The sequence below is a fragment of the Perissodus microlepis genome, chromosome 23, assembly GCF_051167445.1.
Source record: "Perissodus microlepis isolate ML-2025 ecotype Zambia chromosome 23, ASM5116744v1, whole genome shotgun sequence".
In the NCBI taxonomy this organism is placed as follows: domain Eukaryota; kingdom Metazoa; phylum Chordata; class Actinopteri; order Cichliformes; family Cichlidae; genus Perissodus; species Perissodus microlepis.
In genome coordinates, this window is record NC_140482.1 from 15,869,785 (window position 1) to 15,892,836 (window position 23,052).

The window sequence follows — 23,052 nt, forward strand, 5'->3', positions numbered from 1 at the left end:
AACTATGAGGATACATATGAAAATGTATATGTTTCTGGTTTAAGTTATTGTTTAACTGGTAGTGACAGATGCTGACACAGGTGCATGAATGCATAAGCAACTTTATTTGGGTTGTAGGAGGTTGTGTTGAAGCTACTGTTACCTAATATCAGAAATAAATAGTTTTGCTGCTTTATATACTGTTGTTGACAAAGTGGCTCTGTAGTCAAGCGGTTTGCTCGTTCACCTCACATGCAAAAGATCCATAGACCGAGATGAGGTCACAGAATGAGGTCCACAACTTAGAAAAAACTGGGGGCTCAACTGTGTAAGCGTTCATGGGACCTCACCAGATAAGCCACATCATCAATAACATGAAGGTCCCCTTTATGCCAGCAATACAGGCATGGCCCTTTGGGATGTGGACACAGGACCTGTAGGGTGGGGGATACTTGTATATCGGTTAAGGATCTTTGAGTCCTGTGTTCTGCACCTGAGGTCTTACTGAATCATTTGCTCCAGCAGTTCTTGTGGTGGGATCTGGAAACAACAGCTTGGGCTCTTTATCGTGTTCCTTGAGTTGTTCCGTGGCTGCTTTCGCAAGGTGTCAGAGTGTATTGCCCTGCCGGGCGACACCACTGCTGCTGGAGAGTGCTACTGACCTGGAACAGGGGGTTGGTCTGCTTAGGCAAGAGGCACATGAGGATAAATGGATCCTGTGTTTTCCCACCTGAAAGCTGCATCCCTTCCAGTGGGTTACTAAATGAATCAGTTGTGAAGAGGTGCAGATCTGCTTCAGAAGATTGTATAAATTTTGCATAAATTATTGGAGATTAAATGTCTCAGGGCTGCAGAAAATTATCTAAATGAATCACTTCTTGTTAGATCTGCTAATAGCTCATAGGCATCTGAATCATGACAAATACCCAAAAGAATTGGAAACCACTAATAATTCTTTACCAGTGCACTGGATTTTTCTTGCTAGTGATTTTAATGGGACCAACCGGACTCATTTCCAGCTCCATAGTTTTAATCTTAGGCTAGAATAAATTTCAAGAATTCACAATTTGAAAAAGAAAATCCTTATTTACAATGCTGCTAAAAACAATTTGTACCAAATTTTTTTAAATCGTTTTGCAGTTTGTCACACATACATGCTTCAGATTATCAACAAACTTGATGTTAGACAAAGATAACCATAGTAAATACAAAATGCATTTTATGACTTTATTTATTAAGGGAAAAAGGTTATCCAAACCTTCCTGGCCCTTGCTAAAGTCATGAATTAACTGTGATTAACTATACTGCCAGATCTGTTGGATCAAGAAATCGCTTAAACAGAACCTGTCTGATAAAATAAAGCAGGCTCAAAGACTAAAAGGCAATGCATCATGTCACAATCTAAAGAAACAACTAAGAAACAAAGTCACTGATATCTGTCAGTCTGGAATGAGTTACAAAGCCATTTCCAAGGCTTTTCGGCTCCAGCGAACCACAGTGAGAGCCATTATACACAATTGGAGAAAACTTGGAACAGCAGTGAATCTTCCCAGGAGAGGCCGGCCTACCAAAATTACTCCAAGAATGCATCAATGACTCCTCTGGGAGGTCACAAAAGAACCCAGAACAACATTTAAAGGACTGCAGGCCTCATTTGCCGTGGTTAAGGTCAGAGTTCATGATTCAAAAATAAGAAAGAGACTTGACATCCATGGGAGATCTCCAAGGAGAACACCACTGCTGACCCAAAAAAACCCACAAAGGCTCGTCTCAGATTCACCAAAAAGCATCTTGATGATCCCCAAGACTTTTGGGAAAATATTCTGTGGGCTGAACTTTTTGGAAGGTTTGATTCCCGTTACATCTGACATAAAACTAACACAGCATTTCATCTAAGAACATCATAACAACAGTCAAACACGGTGGTGGCAGAGTGATGGTCTGGGGCTGCTCTGCTGCTTCAGGATGACTTGGTGTAATTGATGGAACCATGAATTCTGCTCTCTGCCAGAAAATCCTGTAGGAGGATGTCTGACCATCAGTTCATGCCCTGAAGCTCAGCTCACATGGCTCACGTCCTTAAAAAAATTCCGATTGTTCTGATGATATTGTCCATACACTAACATCATTAACTGAAATATGTGGCATGTATAATATAGGCATCAATCATTAAAACAGTATATATGTGAAAAGCATGATAGGTGAACTTTAATACACTTTTAATTTGAAGAGTTAACAACTTTTAAATATTTGTAGTAAAAGATATAAAATATCCCTCAGAATGTAGTAAAGTGGAAGATAAAAGCAGAAAAGGTGCCACAAAACAGCACTTGAGTAATTTTTTTCCACAACTGCTGGCTATGTCATGCATGAGTGTAAAAGTGATCTAAGGCAGCACCTGAAGGTACAGACTTAGTTGAAGTGGACATTCAAAACTACAAGAAAAAACAAGAATAAACAAGAAAAGTGTTTATAACAGTAGCAGCTGACATGCCACAGAGGTCTCATGTAGGCGTGATGGCACCTAAGCGCATCAGCATGAGTTTGATCTGCTGCCAGTTTACCTCGAAGACTTTTCAGTGAAGAGTAAGGGCAAAAGTTGAAGTTAGAAAACATTGTGTTGGTCAAAAATGTATCTCATTGCAGAGGAAGTGAGAGGTGTGCACCATGTTCTCCTATACTTAACAACCTCTGTGACTCTGAGTGAATCACTTCATGATAATATTTAATTATATGTGAAGTGAAAGCAGCTGCAGTGGTAGTTAAAAGAGACTTTATAATATGTGACACCTCTTCCGCCTTATTGGACTTTATATGATGAAATTAGCATTAATATTTGAAGGTTTTCAATCAAAGTTTGAAGACTTCCTGCTGTGAAGACCATGCAATTAGTTGCAGCATTATTGGCCTCTTCATGGCCTACGCGTTTGAATTTTTTTTAATGAAATGTTGCCTTTTGCACAGTAGCACCAATACTGCAATGAAAATAGTAGTGGCATAAGTAATTTATGATGAAAAACAACAGCAACATCCAGCCAGCTACAACTTGCACTGACATTTTTTTTCCCGTTGGAGGTCCTGCTCTCCTCCAGCTGTAATTCCTCTGTGACTTCAGCTGGTAGGCTGAAGAATACAGAGGTGAAAACCAGGGCACACAAGATGATGATGTCATCTAGGAAATACCAAAATGAGACAAAGTTGAATTTTTATTTCTACTTCTAGTCTCTGGCTTGTGCCTTTGCTAGTAAAAGAAGTGACAGATTTTTTAACTAAAGGATGGTACCTCCACAAGTCAAGAGACCACGCAGTGCTAAGCTGTTAGCTAATGTTAATGCTGTTTAGCTACTTTGGTTAGCAAGGCCGACCTACCATATCTATCTATAGATCTATACAATCCATAGACTGTATCAGTGTATTGAAATGATAGATACTTGCTAACTAGTACTTGCTTGTAAATGGTTTAATAACCCTTTAGTTAACGAAAGATTAGGAAAGTTTCTTTAGAAGTTATACTGGTGTTAACAGGCACCTATCTTTCAAAGTATCCACACCCTTAATTTTCCAATTCAAAGTTAAAATTATTTATATAGTTTTAACCCTAGAGTTAGATTTTTTTTAAAAGTCATCCAAGTAGAATCGTTTTAAAAGGTAAAAGTTGGCTAAGGAGACCAAAACATTTTATACCGGGCTTTAAATGTGCTTATTTCTGATGTAAAGTTAGGCATTTAACACCATTAAAGTAGTCTAATTCTTTAATTAGGTGACGATGTATCAAGCGTGCTTCTGGGTCCAATCTCCTACTTTTTTCAGTCAGGCTGTTGTTTTTTTAATACCTTGTAATGCTTTGTACCTTCCCATATGGAAAAGATATATATAAATCTTATAAAGTTTGTATCTGTCTTGTGTGAAACTTGTATGAAAAGCATACAAGAGTGAAAACAGATATAAGATCCCTTGAAAAATTATATAATGAAACTTGTATGTTTTGGATACTTACTAAAACAATATATGAAAGTAATGAGAAAGTGGCCACTTTCATGAGTTAATCATGTAAGCCTTATATGATTTACTCATGAAAGTGGCCACTTTCATGAGTAAATCATATAAGTTTTTACTATTTCTTTTCCATATGGGTTATTCTATTTAATATACACAAAACCCCTAAAATTATCTGCTTCTCTGGCTTTTTATTTGCACTATTTGTGCATGTTAACATGCAGCTCATCTTTAAGTTTCAAGAAGTTTTTAAAAGTTAAATGTTTTTAACAATTACTACAGCTACTACAACTGCAGCCCAAGGGCTTACAGTTTAGCAGGCACCAAATGTTTAAATGCTTCAAAATATAATTACTTTCTGGCTAACTAAGATTTTAGTGGGTTCTTTTGGCTAAGGATTAAAACCCTCTACTGCATAGCGTTGCCCTGAGGCAACAAACCACATTTTCATGCCTTACGCTGGCCCTTCAAAAAAAAAACTTTTTTTTTCAAATAATGCTACCAGGCACATCTCTTTCCAATAAAATGATGAGTTGAAGGTGGTGTGACTTTCATTTGGCGGGGGGGGCAGGGCCCCTTTCTGCAAGCTGCACTACATGAGAGACATCTCCATTAGGAGGCAAGATAAAGATCACTATTTTACATGTTTATAGTGAAATAAATGTATATTTAAAAAAAATACTTGTATGTGCATGAATATGTTAAGAAGCATATTTGATTGTTTGTTCTACTTTTTTAAATTTATTTATACTGTAAAACTGTTCATTTTCATTCGTTGCCTCAAGGCAACACTGCGCAGTTAGCCCAATTTTTTTCAGGAAATATAATGCATTTGGATATGTGTGTAGAGATGTGTTTGTGTGCATTTATATGATCATAGTCAATGTTTTTTACTTTACAATCTACTCATAATTACAGGACATGGATGTAAAAACCTTTTATGCAAGGAAACCAAGGGAATGTGCACTTTCTGTCCTCAGAAAGTGAGGACAGTGAGCTTTCAGGGAGTGACAGTGAAGTAGAGGAGTGGATCCCTGAATGAGGTTTGAGGGACACTTAGGAGCTCAGGGGTCAGTTGGTAAAGTAACTGTGTCTGTGTGTGTGTTAGTGCCCACATAGCAAGTAGGTCTGGCCAGGATCTGGTATCAAGTCGGCACTTTGAGTAATCTGGGAGAGTAGAAAAGCGCTATATAAAAATCAGTCCATTCACTGTCTGAACAGAGTTTCGGCATGTTACTTTTGCACTGTTTTGCATGTTCCGGCACATGTTGTTATTGCATGGCTTGATTAAGGTACACATTATGCTGACATCTGGGGCCAGAGCTGAAACTGTTCTGGGCCAGCACAGGGCCAGCAGTGTGTCTACAACTGGCCCGTGGCTGCACACCACCTACAGATGGCCCACATACCATAATGAATAACGGCCCTTTGGTGGCCCAGATCAGGTTTGCCAGAGGTAATCCACACATGGGCCAGCACAGGACGACCAGGGTGTCTGAAACTGGCCTTGTGCTGGCCCATGTGTGGGCCACCTTTGGCAAACCAGGTCTGGGCCACCAAAGGGCCGTCATTCTTTGCGGTATGTGGGCCATGTGTAAGCACATTGTGTGGGCCTGATCCCTGCCATACCAATATTGCTGTGTGGGTGTCAGTGTGTGTGGTCATGTATTACTTATTGTTGTGGGGACACAAATTTGTTTACACACTCACATTGTGAGGTCTCGCCTACTTTATGGGGACAAATTGCAAGGTAAATCATTCAATTTTAGGGTGAAGGCTTGAGTCAGGGTTAGGGTAAGGTTCAGGCAGGGACTTGTGATGGGTAGAGTCAGGATAAGTCTCCAGGAAATTAATGTAAGTTAATGCAATGTCCCCAAAAGTGATGGAAACACAACGTGTGTGTGTGTGTGTGTGTGTGTGTGTGTGTGTGTGTGTGTGTGTGTGTGTGTGTGTGTGTGTGTGTGTGTGTGTGTGTGTGCATTGGGTTAGGGTCAAATGTTGGATGTATTTTGTTTTGTGAAATGTTTACATTGTTTATTTATTGTTTATTTATTTGTTCATCCTTGTTGTACTAATACAACTTATTATAGAATAACTTGGCATTTTACTACCCTTGTTGCACAGTGTTGCCTTGAAGCAACAAACCAATATCTGTTTGGGGGGGGGCAGTGTGTCAAATTTTATGATTGATATATTATTAGGGACCCTAAAGCTCCCCCAAAATAGGGAGAAATATTTTTTTTTCCCCAAAATTAAAAAGTCATGCAGTAGAGGGTTAGGAAGTCATCCAAACAACAGGCACATATTAATGACAAACCTCGATTTCGGGATGGATCACCTCAAATGTTCTCTTGACTGAAGTTTGGCTGATTTTGGTGTCTTTTTCCTGGCATATACATATATATGTCAATCACCTGGATCACCTGTTGAGAAAAAAAGAGAGAAAACAAGCAAAGAAGAGAGCAATATAATAAACATCATCATCGCGATAATCTATGTGTATATAACAGTAAATACTGAATATTGAATATTATTGTGCAGCACGTAAGATCGACAGCGCACAGTGTGCTTTGAGGTTGCAGCCAAAAAGGGTGTAGTTTGTGTGTGTGAGCACCCGTGTGTACACCTGTCAGCACGAGCACGCTTGTATTCAAAAGGTTCCTTCGTGTAATGATCTGCTAGAGGGTGTGGAGAGCCATAGCCCCGTCCCCCAGGGCATGAAGCAGGTATGGAGGAGATTCAGGCTCTAGACATCCAGAGACCCCCAGAGCGCAAGAGTCCAAGGAAGACCAACGGAGGGGCAACCGTGCCACTATCCCGGAAAGGGCTGAGGAGAGCCCCAGATGAGGGGTCACCCAGCAGCCGTGGAGCAGAAACGTGAGGGGGTTACAGTGACATGCCCGTGAGCTCCGCCTGCATCCAGCTGTGCCAGAGTGGACCGAGCCCCAGGCCCAGAGGCCGAAGGCACCGCACCCCCCGAAGGGGCCCGACCGAGCCACAGGCGCCAGGCCCCGACAAGCAGCCACCGGGAGTGAGCCGGTGTATACCTGAGCGCCGAGCCCCAGACACCAAGAACCACCAACGCACCAATGCCTGAGGGCGTCAGCCACCAGCAGGGGTAGTGGTGAGGGGAGATAGGCCTCCATACCTTGGAGGGCTTGAGATGTCTCTCTCTAGATGTCCCTAGAGAGAACATCTCTCTAGGGACATCTCTAGAGAGAGATATATAGACACAGACAAACAGGCACACACAGATACGAACATCCATTCCCACTCCCATGCACACATATGCAAATACTCAGCATTCACTCAACATGGAGACAGACATAAATAGACACTGTACACACAATCACACTCCCCAAACGTACTCTATACCCCAGGTCTAGTTACCATTGCCCCTAGATGGGGAAACTGCACCCAGGCCCAGGAAGTGTTACCCTTTTCCCTGGAGTGGAGACAAGCAGATGGCCCCCAACCCCGCAGCAGCAGGGAGGCCCCACATTCCAGACCCCAATCAGACGGCCAACTCCTCCTCCCAGCCCCCCCGCCCCGACGGGCAACAGAGAATGGGCGTGTGCGAAGACTCCAAACCTCCCTCCGCCCGCTCATATGTAGTGTTGATGCATGTGTGTTCTAAGGTGCATTTAAAACACAGGAGGGCATGGAGCTACCTGCCAGAGAACAGCAGGTAAGTGCATAGCCCCTCCTGATAGCCCTCAATGTATACATGTATTTAAAATTGAGAGGTGGGCACCGGCCCCAGAGGTGACATTGTATACACAGACGGTCCTCTGGATGCTGTGTAGCATGCCCACCCCCAAGGCGCTATATGTATGTGTTATGAGAGTGTGAGTAATGTGGATGTCTAAGTTGTGGAATTTCAATTCAATTCAATTCAATTCAATTTTATTTATATAGCGCCAAATCACAACAAAAGTCGCCTCAAGGCGCTTCATAGATACAGAGAAAAACCCAACAATCATATGACCCCCTATGAGCAAGCACTTTGGCGACAGTGGGAAGGAAAAACTCCCTTTTAACAGGAAGAAACCTCCGGCAGAACCAGGCTCAGGGAGGGGCGGCCATCTGCTGCGACCGGTTGGGGTGAGAGAAGGAAGACAGGATAAAAGACATGCTAAATGGATAAAATGGATGAAAGAATCTGGACCATTATCTTGAAATTTCATCTCATATGGACTTCAATAACACTGGTAACACTGGTTTTGGGTTACATACTATACAAATAAAAAATTATGATTAGGTATTTATTATTATTATTAGATATTTTATGTTTTATATATATATGTATATATATATATATATATATATATATATATATATATATTACTAACTATCAATAGAAGATGACCAGTATCCCTTTTGCTTCTACTGTGTCTAATGAATCAATGCATAAAAACATAAAAACTCAGCCTTGCTGTGCCCTGAAGAAGTACAACACCTGAGTAACAAAATCTCTACATCTTTACACATCCAACAGTTCAACAGTTTTTATTCTATTTACATCATTTTGCCCTAATTTAAAATTTATTTCTGACATTTTGTTTCATATAATATAACACTAAAATGATAATTCATCACTCTGCTGGTAAATATTTTTCAAATTTCATAAATTTAGGTTTTGTTTTACTTTGTTTTCTTACAAACCTCATCTAAAGAGGAAGAAATTCTGCATTATTTGAAGACAATTTTTGGCTGTAGCTTGATACATTAAGCATTTTTTAGCAGCAAAAGAACAATTTTTACCAATAACAAGAAACAGAAAGACAATCTTTAACTCCAAGCAGTACTTTATGTGAAATATTCACTGTTGGGTTTGCTCTTTTAATTGGATTTGCTGGAATAAGAAAAAATAACCAATTTTGTCTTATCTACACAGAATGAAATAAATATTTACTGTCACTGGACGGTTATTAAAACAAGAAAGTCTGCATCCATGCTGTTACACTTTTGGAAAATACTTGACTAATAATATGGTAGAAATTTAATTGTGCAGGATTAAGTCATGGACAAAACCACAAATTAATTGCACGTATTTTGTACATTTATATAGGTTGGTTTCTTTTTACCAAATGTCTGTATATGCGGCCTTTTCCAACATGTTCAGGCAGTTAAGAGTCACAGAGGAATGAACTAAACAATTCCCCGACTGCCAGCAGCAATGTTACTTGAGTTATGAACAATAGTTTGTGTTAGTGAGGAGGCAGCCTCAGAGGGTTACATGTGATCAAGTCCAAGACACTGAGTGTAACATTTTCAGTCAACTTTTTAGCCCTGCTGGCAACAGTACAACTGCCCAAAAGATTTCATCTCTGCTCATGGCCCTTTTGCTGCTGCCAAGTGATTTAACACAACAGTGATTCAACCTATTCCCTGCCCATGAAAGCTTTTATGTTTGCTGTTTTAAGCGCTCAGCTGCTGTAGGTCACTCTCAGGAATGATGAACAGGAAGTGATGTGTTTTATGTTTCCAGTGGCAGCAGCTGCAGTTTTATTTGGAATAAACAACAAGCATAAAGAAATGGAGCTGGACACTTTTGATTAAGGGCAGATCTGTACACAGCATGGATTGCTTAGTATGAAGGATGTCTGAATGGTTTAAATGCAACACTAAACGAAAATATATGGCCCTTGTGAAACAACCCTTTGAAAAACAGCAGTAAAAATGACTTGTTGTCCCTTGTCCTCATCCACAAGGGTAAGCACTTTTAAATTTCCAGCACACCTGACATCTTATTATAAACACAGACCACCAAAACTCTCACAGAATGCCTGACTTCTCTGAGATTTAATAAACAACAATGTGAAACAACCTCTTCCATAAGCCGTGTACAGCATCCCGGAGTAGCCCCAATCATATGCTACATCCAAGCTCAGCAAAAGTAGAGGGTAAAGGGGGGTATTATGAAGCCTCCATGTAAGTTGTTTGGTTTCCTGAGCCAGTGCGCAGAGGTTTTGGGCAAAGTTATCAACTAGCAGGTTTGGTCAGCAATCTTGGGTGTCACATTGGAATTTTTTGCCCCCATGAATGTGAAGCGATCATTCTGAGTAAAATGCAACTGAAAGATATGAAATTAAAAGTATTTATTCAAATAATTAATTTAAGTAAAATTTGCTTGGTATCAACTAAATGTATACCAATCGAGTTTATTTCATTTTACCATATTCCTTTAAATTAAATATTTTACAGTGTTCTTATGTAACAATATTTCATGGAAATTGTACAAAGAAAACAAGAGTACAAACATTCAGTTCAGTGACATCCTGTGTTGAAACTCTGAAAGTAGCTTCTTTATGGTTTTTTGTGCTCCAAAGTAAATAGTTAAAACGGAATCTGTTACACCTGTATTAATGACTCCACAGATTTCAAGATTTTACTTACCACATTGAAAGCCCTTCTTTGGCTGGCTTCAGAAGACACAGGCTACTGGACTGCTCTCTTTGTATCATCAGCAATGCAGCCTGAGGTCCTCAGGTAAGAACCTGCTAATTGTTCCCTTCTCACATTTAACACAAAAGGTGGTGGAGTGTTTACTGTTAGGGCTCCTTGATTGAGGAAGGACCAGCCCGAGGAACTGGTTTACTTTCCTGGTGTCTTCTTTTAACTCACTACAGTTTATTCTTTTAAATTAAAGATTTTATGTGAAGTGATTCTTTACTGTCGAATCCCATTGTATTTCATATTATTTGCATGGCCCTTTGCTTCTAGTGAAGCAGCAAAAAGTACAACACATCAATAACTATTTAAGAGTAAAATTTAAAACCAGGCATTTCTTAAAATGAAATGTCATACTGAGAGGCAGAGAAGGCGGACAGCTGCTGTTAAATTACTGCCCAACCTGAAGAACTTCCATGCTATTTTTTTAAAAAAAGGTATCGGCACCAAGATGTGAGCTGGACTGGGTGCCTCTGTAATCAGGGTTGAGTGGAGGCAGGAATTTGGGGTGACTTGCACTTATGCAACAGTGCCAATCACGGTTCAGGGACTGCACTACAACATCTACATGATGGAAAAAGTGAAGCATTTTTGGGGCAACACTAAACATAGCCTCACTTTATTGTTGATTAACAAAACCTCCCACTGTTGTGGAGGTGTTTCACAGACCCTTAAAGACCCCTCTAAAAACATTATTTGTTACCTTAAAATAAAAGATTTTTAACTTCTTAAACAGGAAATTTAAATCTGTACATACTCTTTTTGGGACATGTAGACCAATAATTTGATTTTTGGCAATGAAAATATGGAATATCAGGCAAAAAAAATATACAGCTGTGGTCAGAAGCTTACATCCACTCATCGTGGGAATGAATGTCATGATAATATTATGCTTTTAAGGACTTCTTTGAACTGTTCTTTTCCCAGGGCACATCAAATGAGTTCTGGAGAAACGTTTTGTGGTAAAACATGTTTTTTATGGTATGTTTGGAGACATAAAGGTAAGGCTTTCAAGCCTAAGAGAACTGTACTGTATAGTTGTGGTAGCATCATCCTCTGGGGCTGTTTTGCTGCCAGTGGTACTACAACATTACACTAATGATGAAGGAGGACTAGCTCCAAATTCTCCAAATTGGTTGAAACTTGGACACAGTTTGTTGTTCCACGAAAGCCATCTGGTAAAGGTGATCTACAGGTCATATTTGAGTCGGGATATATATATATATAATTGTGTTGATCACCCTGGATACATTGGGCACAGACTGAAGATTGTTAAAGGGAGTCTTTGAGGATTCTCAAACCGTCATAGCAACAGTGAGCAAAACTCTGTTTTCTAAAGAAGGCTGCGTATTTATGACTGGATACATCTGATCTATAGTCTGTGATACACTTAGACTACCATAGATTACCACAAGCAGAGAAAAAGCTCATTTAACAATGTCAGCAACATGACACCAAATCTGACCTTCAGCTAAACTCTATTTCACAGATGATCCCTTAGCTTTAGAGATTATTTAACACACTCTTTAAAGAGTTTAACTGAAGCAAATTAACATCAGGTTGAGTTCTAAAGTGAATAAAATGTAAATTATCCACTAACCACCTCCTGCTCGTGCTTCCAAAGTCTTTTACTTACCATTTCTGCAAGTTGTCTGCAAATTCTTCAGTTGTTATTGTGAAGATTGTGAATCCATTTAGATTTTTCTGGGTTAAAACCCCTTTATCCCAATTTAAACCTTAATTTGTTCCCCATATGTGTAATGATGGCAGTGATGAGCACGCTGCTTCAAAAGAGAGAGCCACAGCACTGCAGCGTTTTCCGATTACTTACCTTAACTTGATATCACACTGAAGCATTTCCAGCACAGACACAACAGAGCTTGATAGCTGAGTGTTTTGTGATACCAAACTCCATTTGCACAACAATACACAGAGACATCTATTGTTGAAGAGGAACAGAGACCAGTTTCTTCACTGACAAAATAGACCAAAATGCAACACAACCTCATATTATAATTCTGCAGTTTTTCCAACAAGGAACCCTCTTTTTTGTGATCTGAACCATTGTAAAGGCTAAATAAAGGGAGTGCTAACCCTCTCCTCACTGTCTGGGATGTGCTTAAAGGCATTTGCGGTCATCAGAAAATCACTAACTAAAACAGATGCACAGAAGCAGATTTTTGAGTGGGGTAAGGGAAGTAAATTACAACACTTCATCAGAAAACCGCTCCTGGGATGAGATGGACGTCAAAGATTGATGATATCAAAGGATGCGAGCATAATGAGGGAGGGGATTGATGGTTAAAAGCGCCTGCTTAAGGGCACCAGTGCATCTGCTGTCCTCCTTCTGCGGGACACAGCATCATCACACCGATTTCAGCTCCGGCACTGCGAAATCCTTCACTTAAATGAAGCCTGCCTGCACATCGACAACAGGCAGAGCAGTAATGAGACAGCACATCATTTCAATGTTCAGCTTGCAGGAGACACAGGCTGTAGATGCTGCGAGCAGATGTTTGACAAGACCTGAATGAGGATACAGAGCAGCCGAAAAACAACTATTTTTAGAGAGACTGAAGCTCATTTCTGAATTGTCACATGCTGGATGTGTTCAAGAAACATTATCGAGTCTCTCTGAAGTTTTCATTCTCCCCTTTTAGTCTTTAAAAATCCTGGCAAATACGTCTCTACCTCCTGTTTCTGGAAAAAGAAGTAATACAGAAGATGAGGCCAGCCCACTCTCATCAGTACTTTAGCTAATGTGTAATTACTTTGTCAGCAAGGGGCTTAAATTGCCTACCATGCTTTAAAGATTTGCTGTAGTTTAAGGTTAAGTGTTATCCATCATTTCATCGCAGGTGTGAGGGGCCTCCCCCCACACCCCACGTTCCATTTTAGCTCTTTTACTATACAGGCTAATTCCACATTGGAATACATTTTGCCTGTGGGGAGTTTAATTTGTATTAGTGACAGATCACTACTGCACCACAAGATGGGAACGAGAAGAGACGCTGCATCCAGGCTCTGTGTGTTTTAGAGCTACGGTGGGTTCATTCAGTTCAGTTTGCTCTCGAAGCCCAAACACATGAATCTTACAGTGTTTTGTCAAACAAAGGAGCCAATTTATTAAATGTCTCAACATTGTGCTTACTTGTTTTCATCTCTCCCTTCAAATTATTTTTGTCTTTTGTTCTCTGCGAAGAGCTGTTTAATGGACCTGCTCATTCAAAACATTGTTTCACTTCTGTTTATCTGTCACTGCTCCATGATGGAGATATCAGTATAAAAGCCACAGAACAGCAACTCTTCAGTACGAGCGTTGTTCATGTTTTAGACCATGTAGGTGTACTAAAACCACAGCAGTTTGCTGCTGATTGTATCAGTCACGCCCAGTTGTTCCTGTGATATCTCTTTTAAAACACTGTTTTTCACTTGTTGCTTTAATAGAAAAGTAGAAACCACAAGTAGAACAACGACTCCTATATGTACACCTGTTTAACTGCCCACTATCACAGTATCTAATGAGACAATCACATGGCAACAGCTCAGTCCATTTAGGCATGCGGACATCGATTATGTGATTACACAACAACCATCTGTAGGATTTACTTGTTTCCGCTGCAGAAAAAAACTTTTTTTTTCCATCCATAAGTCAAAATTTCAACTTACTTGGCAGCAATCTAGCTCACAGGGAAATCATAAGCTGCAAGCTTAAATACAGCAGCCCGGGTTCCTTTGAGGCATGTCTTTCCCCACTCTCTCTCCCTGCTTTCCTGCATGCTCTTCACTATCTAGCTCACTAACTTGAAATTTCACTTTTTGGGGGGAAGTTTGAGTTGGTGAAAGTTTGACTGGATGGATGGCAAAAAATAATTTTCAGTGGTGGAAACAAGCTTCCATACTCGAGAGAGAATTGTGCGAAAAAGAGAAAATATACAGAAAATATCTATGACAGAGGTCAGAGGAAAATGGCAAGAACGCTTCAAGCTGACAGGAAGGCTATAGTTACTAAAAAAACAAAAAAAAACAACAAGATCCACCTCATCCAAGCTATACAGAAGAGCATCTCTGAATGCAGAAGTCCACACTTGGTGCCACTCCTGTAAAAAAAAAAGAAAAAGAAAGAAACTGAGGCTAAAGTTTTGAGGGGTTTACAAAAATTGAACAATGGAAGACAATGAGAGTCTCAAAAATTCTGAAGAGTTGGTTGAGTTGCTGCCATATTCAGATGGTGCGTAAACAACATGCTGGTGGTGTAATGATGTGAGGGACATTTTCTTTGCAATCTGTGCCCCCTGGTACAAAGCAAGTAACATTTAAACACCACAGCCCACAGAAGTATTGTTGCTAACCATGTCCATCCCTTTGTTCTGTGCCTAATAATACCTAAGTGGCCAATGAGTTCATTATTCATGTAACATATACAAACACACACACACACACACATATATATATATATATATATGAAATATTATAATTATGTTTCCATATTTATATCCTCAGACATCTGAGGGTGTTCTTAGAGACGTGTCAATCAAAGTGTGATCAGATGATGAACTTAGATTAAATATCAAGTACCATTAAGTACCATCAGACAGGATGATCTAAGTTTTATTTCTAACTAGATCTTTTGCTTATTTGTAGTTCTTTATTTATTGCGGCAGTTTGAGGGCTACACAGCAGATAGACCAGAGTATTATACAGTGAAGCTTTAAATACAAGCCTCACGAGGGAAAACCTGACTGCAAAATGGCACTAATAGCCATTATCGGCATTGCCTGAGAGACAGAAGTTTATGCTAAGCAGGAGCTGGATGTCAAATGCACTGCTGTTAATGTTAAGCTAAAAATAAAACAACAAACACTCCACAGCAACAGGCAACACATTTCCCTGACTACAAGTGCAAATACTCATGATGGAGAAATACTGCAGTCACTCAGTAATATATTTAAAACATCTTTTATTTTGCCATTATAAAATTCAATCTGGATAGAAAAAATATCTTTATTTTTTTAAAACATCTAGCACATTAAAAGAGAGTGAGCATGGTACTACAGATCTGAAATACAACATTGCAGGGATTTTTTTTTAAAGTGATACTTCTTTTATTACTTCTGGTGCACATATTCTCATGTGTTCTGACCCAATACTGGCTGTTCCAGGTGCTGCTGTAGAAGTATGTTCTTCTTCCCTTATCATCCCTACTGCAAACTCCTCCAGCACACAAAACAAACTTAACTGGGGCAGTGGAGTGTTCAAAGCTTCAGATTTGTGATTATGCTCGTCGAGATGCAATTTTAGTGTTTTTTCAAAGCAAAAATGGGCGCAGCAGACAGCCGCGCCGCAACAGCTGGGACACCAACAGCACCAGCTCACACCTCGAGGGCCACCTGAAAAGGCAGCGAGTCTGTCTAGAGAGAAATATCACTTTAAAAAAAAAAAAAAAAAAAAAAAAAGACACAGTGTAAACAGCAGAATGTGTTAAAAGCTCTGTAGACATGTAAATGTTCGTGTTTTAAAACAGTAGATAAAAAGTTCCTTTATAAATGTATCCAATTAAAGAGTTTTTTTTTCTTTTTCTTTTTTTTTCCTTTTTAAATCATTACTCAGGTGCCTGAGCCACATGGTGTTTTACACTAAAAACCCAGAAGTGCAAAAATAAATGATGTGGTTATTTTAATGGCGGCATGTATACAAATAAATTACTCAGACATATTTAAAGGGTATATTTACATTTGCTGTCGATTAAAAGCATCGGAGTTTGACACAGAAGTCCGAACTAACACTGATATTAATAGAAGGATATAAAGTCTACGAGCTGGAGAGAGTTCAACACCAAGTTGTGCTTTTGCTTGTGAAGACAGAGTCTGATGCACAGTTCAGATGGGTTTCACAATGAATTTGTGAGGTCAAATTACAGCTTCTGAGCAGGACTTCCTGTCGCCACTCTGTTTAGTGTCCATGGCCCTTTCAGAGGTCCCCGGCTCCGGCATCCACAGCAGTCAAGCTTTTATTTGCTTGGTTGTCTACACGCCGCTCTCTTGAGACAAAAAGGAAAGGAGAATACAGTCGTGATTGGTCAACCTCAATCGCTAAAAGGGGGTTTAAGAAATGATGTCGTGAGCATCGCCGTTAGGCCTCGGCCTGTTGGCGACCGGTGGGAGAGGTTTCTTGTAAAACTCTGTGGAGGGAAGGAGAAAAGGTTTGGTTTCGTTAGTACGCAAAGTCCACGGAGACCTGAAATACAAATTTCTTTTTAAAAAAGTAAGCGCTCGATGGAAGCAACCGTGAAAGATGCTGAACAGACTGGAGGAAAATGAATACAGATGAATACACAGACAAGTCTTTGAGTTGATTTTAGATGTCTGCTCCCGTGAAAGATCCACACACACACATGCAAACACATGCCTGGAGAGATGCAGGAGGGAGAGAAAAATAAAGACAACAACGTGGGGTTAAGATGCTAATTAACAGTCAGCGCATGTCTCAAGGCAGAGTTCAGGGTTTCCACTGCAACTTAGAAATCTACCGCCAACACTGTGAGACAAACACCAGGCTTCCTCCTTAAAAAGAAAAAAAAAAAAAAAGAAGAAAAAGGAAAACACATGCAAGACTACTATTTCCATGTAGCTTTAATCACTACTGTGTAGAGGAAACACTGATCAGGTGCTGCAGTTAGTGAATGAGTAAGACCAAGTTAGTGACAAACTGCAGATGGTGGGTGGTTAATGCATGCACGTAAACAGCGGTTAACACTGACGGCACAAACAGCTTTACCAGAATGTCCCGTGTCCCCGAGTGGCTCTAGCTTCGGCAGCCTAGAGACTTTGGGCGTGGCCCATCCCACTAAAGAAACAAAATAAAGAAGAGAGGGATGAGGAGAACAGTGGAGGATCCTGAAAAGGAAAGCCATAACTAGCGGATTATCTCACTCCTTAAGAAGATCGAATGTTGCACACAAACAACAAAAACTCACAGGACCACAATGTATATGTGGGATCTAGAGCTATAAAGCAGCCTATCAAAATGTATTAAATATCTTCCAATAATACCTCTTAAATATAAAGCAACAGGCTTTATATGCATGCTGCTGATTTCTGCAGTTTTGTTTATTAATAATGATTTCATTTGGGAGTAACCACCATGTCCTGTTGTCAGTCTTGGTCGATTCAAGGCCTTCTTCTGCTTTTGTTTGTTATTGACGGGGCTCCCATTGCCCTCATTTAGGTCTTGTCCTATATCTTTGTCTGTAATTATTTTTGTATTATTAACCATTTCTTGAATTGCAGTAAAATTCTGACATCTCATATATCGGGATTGGAACATATTTGGGGGTTTGTCCAGGACTCGTGCTAAGCTCAGTTCACATCTATTACGTGCCTGTAATTGTGTGTTGGAAGTCTTTTTCCATCACATTGCCGAGTAAAATAAATTATGTTGTTGGAGGTTTTTTTGTTTGTTTGTTTGTTTTTGGGTTAGTGTCGGTGTCACAGTGTCCATATTTTATTGTGCAGAATAATTTTTATTGACTGTGGACAAACTTATGGTATGAATTTGAAAATCCTATGTCAGATTGTTCTCGAGTTAACGTGGGTGTCCTCACTGCCTGCCCACATGGCAGTGTGAATACAATACCCCACCAGCCTTGTACGGCTAATAGGTAAAATAAGTTCTGCCAAATCCATCAAACATATCGTATTTTCTGTAGTTCCTTCGCAATAAAAGTCTTGAATAGGAAGTGAAACATAACAGATGTTTTTCCTCACTGAGCCAATTAGTACAATCAGCCACTTTTGCACAACAGGGTGAGGGGTAGCAGTGGAGAAGCTGCATGTAACAGCAGCTCAATGTGATGAAGTACAGACTGACCTGGAGGCGGAGGAGGGGTGAGGCTCTCCGTCGGTCCGTCCTCTATCCTCAGCGGGTCCACCCTGTGCTTCCTCTTCAGGTGCAGCTTGCTCGTCTTCTTCTTGCTCTGCTCACCTGTCGTGGCTGAACGAACAGAGATGTGTTGCAAGTGGAGAATCCAGATGTTCAACACGAGCTTAACTATAACAGCTTTCAGCTTTCAGCAGTGGGCCTAAGCAAGTTTAAATTAATACCCAAAGCCATCATTTCATCCTTTAATGCATCTACTTAAAGTTAAATCGCCTTTTATCTATGAGCACTCTGAGCTTAGATCATAATAAGAAGATGATTATCAAAAAGATGGCTTAATTTGACTGCATCTCTCTCTTAAATTTTAAAACATCTTGTTCAATAGTTCACTTTCAAAGTGAAAACAAGCTCACTCGTTGCAAAGCTGAACAACAACGCTGCCAGCGAAAGCTCTTCAAACACCCCCTCTGCCCTGCACATCAAGGCAGATCATTTTTGTATTCATAAAAACTGTTTCGCACTCGGCTTACTTTTAGAAGACTTTTGAATGCTTTGCCAGAAGACTTAACTAAAGACGTTTCCTCCAATCAACTTTTCCTCAACTGAAACTTTCGACTGAATTTGTTCTAACAACTCTCAATTTCCGAGCTTGGGAGATCCGGGCATCCTGAAACTCACTTGGAGTGTTGTTCTCTGGTGTTTGTCTCAAGTCGCCCTGCTCCTCCTCCTCCTCCTCCTCTTCCTCTTCCTCTTGATCAGTGGCTGCCCTGAGGCTGTTACCCCTTCCCTCCTGCAGCTCTCTTTGCCTCTTCCTTTCCTTTTCTTTATCCTCGTTCTGAAGAAAACATGAAAGTAAAGGGCTCTCTGAAGCACTCTAACTTTAGAGTCTCAACAACTTAAACAAGAGTAATAAACTATCAGCCCCAGAGTGTACACACGACTCACTTCAGAAATCATGCTCTCTATTGGCTGGAAGGGGCTCTGAATGTACTCATCATTGGGCTCATCTTCTTGGATGGGCCTTCCCTCTCGCTCTGCCTCCTCCCGCTCCTGTCGCTCTCTGCGGACAGATAAGATGTTAACCTTTCTGCTTAATGATACGCTCCTCCTTGGTAGCGGTGTCACATTTATAAAAAATTGATCTAAGGTCACATTTGATTAAAATGTGCATTTGTTCTAGCTCGTATTTCAGTCACTGACAGCAAGGCTGCCCTTTTCTAATAGAGGAAATAATTTATTTAGGGATAAATATCTCTTTGCAGACACTTTTGAAACCTTTGGCCTTTTAACATTTCCACTGCTCGCAGAGCTTTACTCAACATTTCTGACCATCTCCTCCCTCCTGTTATGCTTCAAAAAATTTCTGTCTTAGACTTTTCCACTTTATAGTTTAACCTCTTCCACATTTTGTTTGCCACACTAACTTCTGCTGCGTCCTCACCTCTCCTCTCGTATCCGCCGTACTCTCTCTGCCCTCTCTTTCTTGTCTTGCTCCTCCAGAGCGCGCTGCTCAGCCGTGTCCTTCTGCACTCGCTCGGTGATGGCTTCATAGTCTTTGGCAATGTTGCTGAGCAGCCAGTTCAGGCCCTTCTTGATGGACTTGTCAACCTTTTTCCCATAGCCTAAAACGGCTGAGCATGGTTCCTGTAGAAGAAATGTACGTTGAGGTTAAAACATTAACATCACCTCCAAAACAGTACAAACTTTTAACCGATGCAAATGTAGCTTTGCACCCACTAGATTAACAGGTCATCTTCACTGTTTTAAAAAACTCAAAGCCATACTTTCTGTCTATCCATTCAGTTCACAAACACTTACAATCTGACAGAGACACTTGTTTTCATTAACAAGCTTCTCTAAGGACAGGTTCTCAATGATGTCAGCTTCAGCCAGTGCTCCCTCCTGGTCTTGTTTGTTTGCAAGTCTGAAAACAGAAAGGAAAAAACAAGACGTGTTGGTTACGGCCATCAACAGATCTCTGTTCATTCCACCGTCCATTAGTTTTGTTTCCACCTAGCTCCATAACAGTCCATCAGTATAGCTGGGGACCCAAATAAGTGCAGTGCCAAGTTTGAGGTCTTCTCATATTTCGCCTGCAAGTACCAAGGCGTAGTGCTACCTGCTCCACTCTGTGTGCAAGAAAAGTTTAACCAACAAGAGGACAGAGAAAAAAAAATAATAGAGAGCTCAGCAAAAAGTTCCCATTTTTTCAAAATCTGATGGTCTGAAACTCTCACAAAGGTAGATGGATGACTCGCTATAGTCGGTGTTTTTTTAATCCACGTTATATAATTTTGTCTTTGGTTTCCAGCAAAAGGCCTAAATCATGTTGTTTGGATGAACAGTCTTCCAAAACTCTAGACACACACAGACAGAGTGTATCCTCGTTTATACACAGGTAATTCAGTAACTTGCCAATTAGCAACTTGCTAATTCACACAGTGTGATGCATTTAAGGAATACCCATAAATTGTGGCTGCGAACAAACCTCGGTTAACCTCCCTCTGAATGGGCCATTGGCTGGTATATAAACAGCTTAATGTTTTCACTACATTTCCTGAGGCAATCCAACTCACCCAGTCATTAAAGAGAAAGGTAAGGTAGTTCCAAGGACACTTATCAGACTCAATTTTTTGCAAGGTGCATAATTACAATGTCTGGAAATCTTATGGAAATCTGCTCTGATTGTGACTTGCTCATTAAAGCACTCTGCATACCTGGAAACACACTTAACTCTCATCTCTGCAGCCGGCATGTTGTGTCCTGATTACTGATTAAACAGATGCCTGTAGGAATCAACCTGCAGTGCACCCCGCATTCAAGAAAATTGAAGCGAGGGCTGAGGCTTCAAATCTGGGCAATTTCTCTATTATCTCCATCTATTTCAGCTTACCCTCTGCACTTCGCTGGTCGTTCCGTTTTCCCTCATGTGCACAGGCAATCTCAAAGTAAATTCTACTCAAAAGCTAATAATGTTATTTATTCAGAGAACTCACACTAGCACAGGCTTGCCAGCGATGCGTGGGTGCTGAAGGACCTCAGCCATGGTCTCCCGCGTCTCCTGGATCCGCTGGACATCGCTGGAATCGACCACAAACACCACACCGTGCGATTCCGAGTAGTAATTTTTCCAGATTCCCCGGATTCTTTTCCCGCCCCCCAGGTCAAAGATGGTCACTTCGAACTTGCCCTGCTTCAGGTCAACTTTGGAAAAGCCCACTGTGGGAGCGACGTCCCGCGGATTGTCTGAAAACACGAGCAGACAGAGGTCACGCATCCGCAACGAGGTCAATAAAACATGATTCTGCAAACTGGATTCTCACCTCCCTGAATTCCCCGCACCGTGGCAGTCTTCCCTGCATTATCCAATCCCACCATCACCAGAGTCACCTTCCTATAAGATAGGAAACGGGAAAACATAAATATAGGTGCACACAAACGGGTCTACCACATTGCACAGAGCCTGGATGGAGTCTGTGAGCAAAAGAGGCTGCATGGCATTAGCTCTCATGACTCATTTGGGGCCACAGATAAGCCACTTTATAATCTGAACGCAATCAGACAGTGAGTCAACAACAGTCACATTGTGAACTGACACAAATAACGCATGACAACATTGCTGCGGATTGACTCCAATTAATACCTGTGATTGTTTTATTAACACCTGGTCGACTGTAGAACTTGTAAATTTGCATACTTCAAATTAACAGCAGAATAAAATGATCACGATCTTGTTTTTTAATCCTCTTTTTATTTCCATTAGAGAGCTGCAGTCAGCAGCAGTGGCCATTGTGAATATTTAAAAAACATGCCTTAAATGAACACTGGCAAACAAAGAAACAGATGCACAATCAGGCAGCTGTGCAGCTGTGCAGCTACGCGCACACCTGGGTGGCCAGCTGGGAGGCTAATCTGGAGCTCTGACAGTCTTGGTGGAAAATTTTCATATGCAAGCGTAAAAAAACTTTTCTGAAAGCAATGCAAGATTTGCACCAAAATTAGCTACACTTGCTTAAAAAGGGTCATAATCACACTGTGACGACAATTAGCTTCAACTGAAGGAAGGAAAACAATGAGAGACGCGGCACTTCACTTACACTGGACGCTTACGCTGTAATCATAACCCAAATCTTGAGGCTTACATCAAAGCTCCCAACATAAATAAGTAAATAAGTGGGAAGAAACAGACCAAAATATTAAACTGAGGAAACACACACTGAAACGGAGCAAGCTGACAAGATAATAAAGCTCAATTGTAGACTTACACAAGACCTGTTCTTCATTTCCTAGCTGCATACTTAACTTTGACACTTTCGCCGAAAATACATCAACCGCACTATCCATCTAACCGTCTTCTGGAGCCAACCGGCCTTCATCAGGGTAGGCTCTCGGTATAAACCTCCCAAAAGCAAAAACAAAGGGTGAGGCACTGTCTCCCTGCTGTCCCCTAACCCACAGCCATCAGTCCTGGCTGCTGTGAACACCTCATGGTGACAGGTCAAACTGAAGAGCCCTGCTGAACCACCTGACTGCGGGATTAGGTGAGGATTTCTGATTAAGTCCAAAGGATGAGATCCTTCACACGTACCACGTGAGTTAAGCACTGTCAATTACATTTTGCTGGTCTTGCTGCTTTGTACTGTGGGTCTGAAGTAGTCTAAAGGGTCCACAAAAAGACTCATGGCTTAAAAAAAAACTAACAGCTAACACAAACAGCACAGAACAAATCTCTTTCACTAGCCATCA

The 23,052-nt window shown here is 40.7% G+C and overlaps 1 protein-coding gene across 2 annotated transcripts in view; it reads right to left on the bottom strand.

Annotated features, from left to right (window-relative positions):
- Positions 1–15,371: 15,371 nt before the first annotated feature.
- Positions 15,372–23,052, bottom strand: part of arl13b (ADP-ribosylation factor-like 13b) — an 11,313-nt gene continuing 3,632 nt past the window's right edge. The window contains exons 2-10 of one of the 2 annotated variants that reach the window (XM_084922034.1): positions 21,630–21,700; positions 21,303–21,552; positions 20,125–20,230; positions 19,748–19,950; positions 19,252–19,366; positions 18,985–19,141; positions 18,298–18,420; positions 17,206–17,274; positions 15,372–16,609 (exon numbers count right to left, since the gene is read on the bottom strand). In XM_084922034.1, coding sequence (XP_084778160.1) covers positions 16,533–16,609; positions 17,206–17,274; positions 18,298–18,420; positions 18,985–19,141; positions 19,252–19,366; positions 19,748–19,950; positions 20,125–20,230; positions 21,303–21,552; positions 21,630–21,700 — 1,171 coding nt within the window. In that variant the 3' untranslated portion in view covers positions 15,372–16,532. The remainder of the gene's footprint in view (positions 16,610–17,205; positions 17,275–18,297; positions 18,421–18,984; positions 19,142–19,251; positions 19,367–19,747; positions 19,951–20,124; positions 20,231–21,302; positions 21,553–21,629; positions 21,701–23,052) is intronic. The other variant, XM_084922036.1, reaches the window with a different exon arrangement.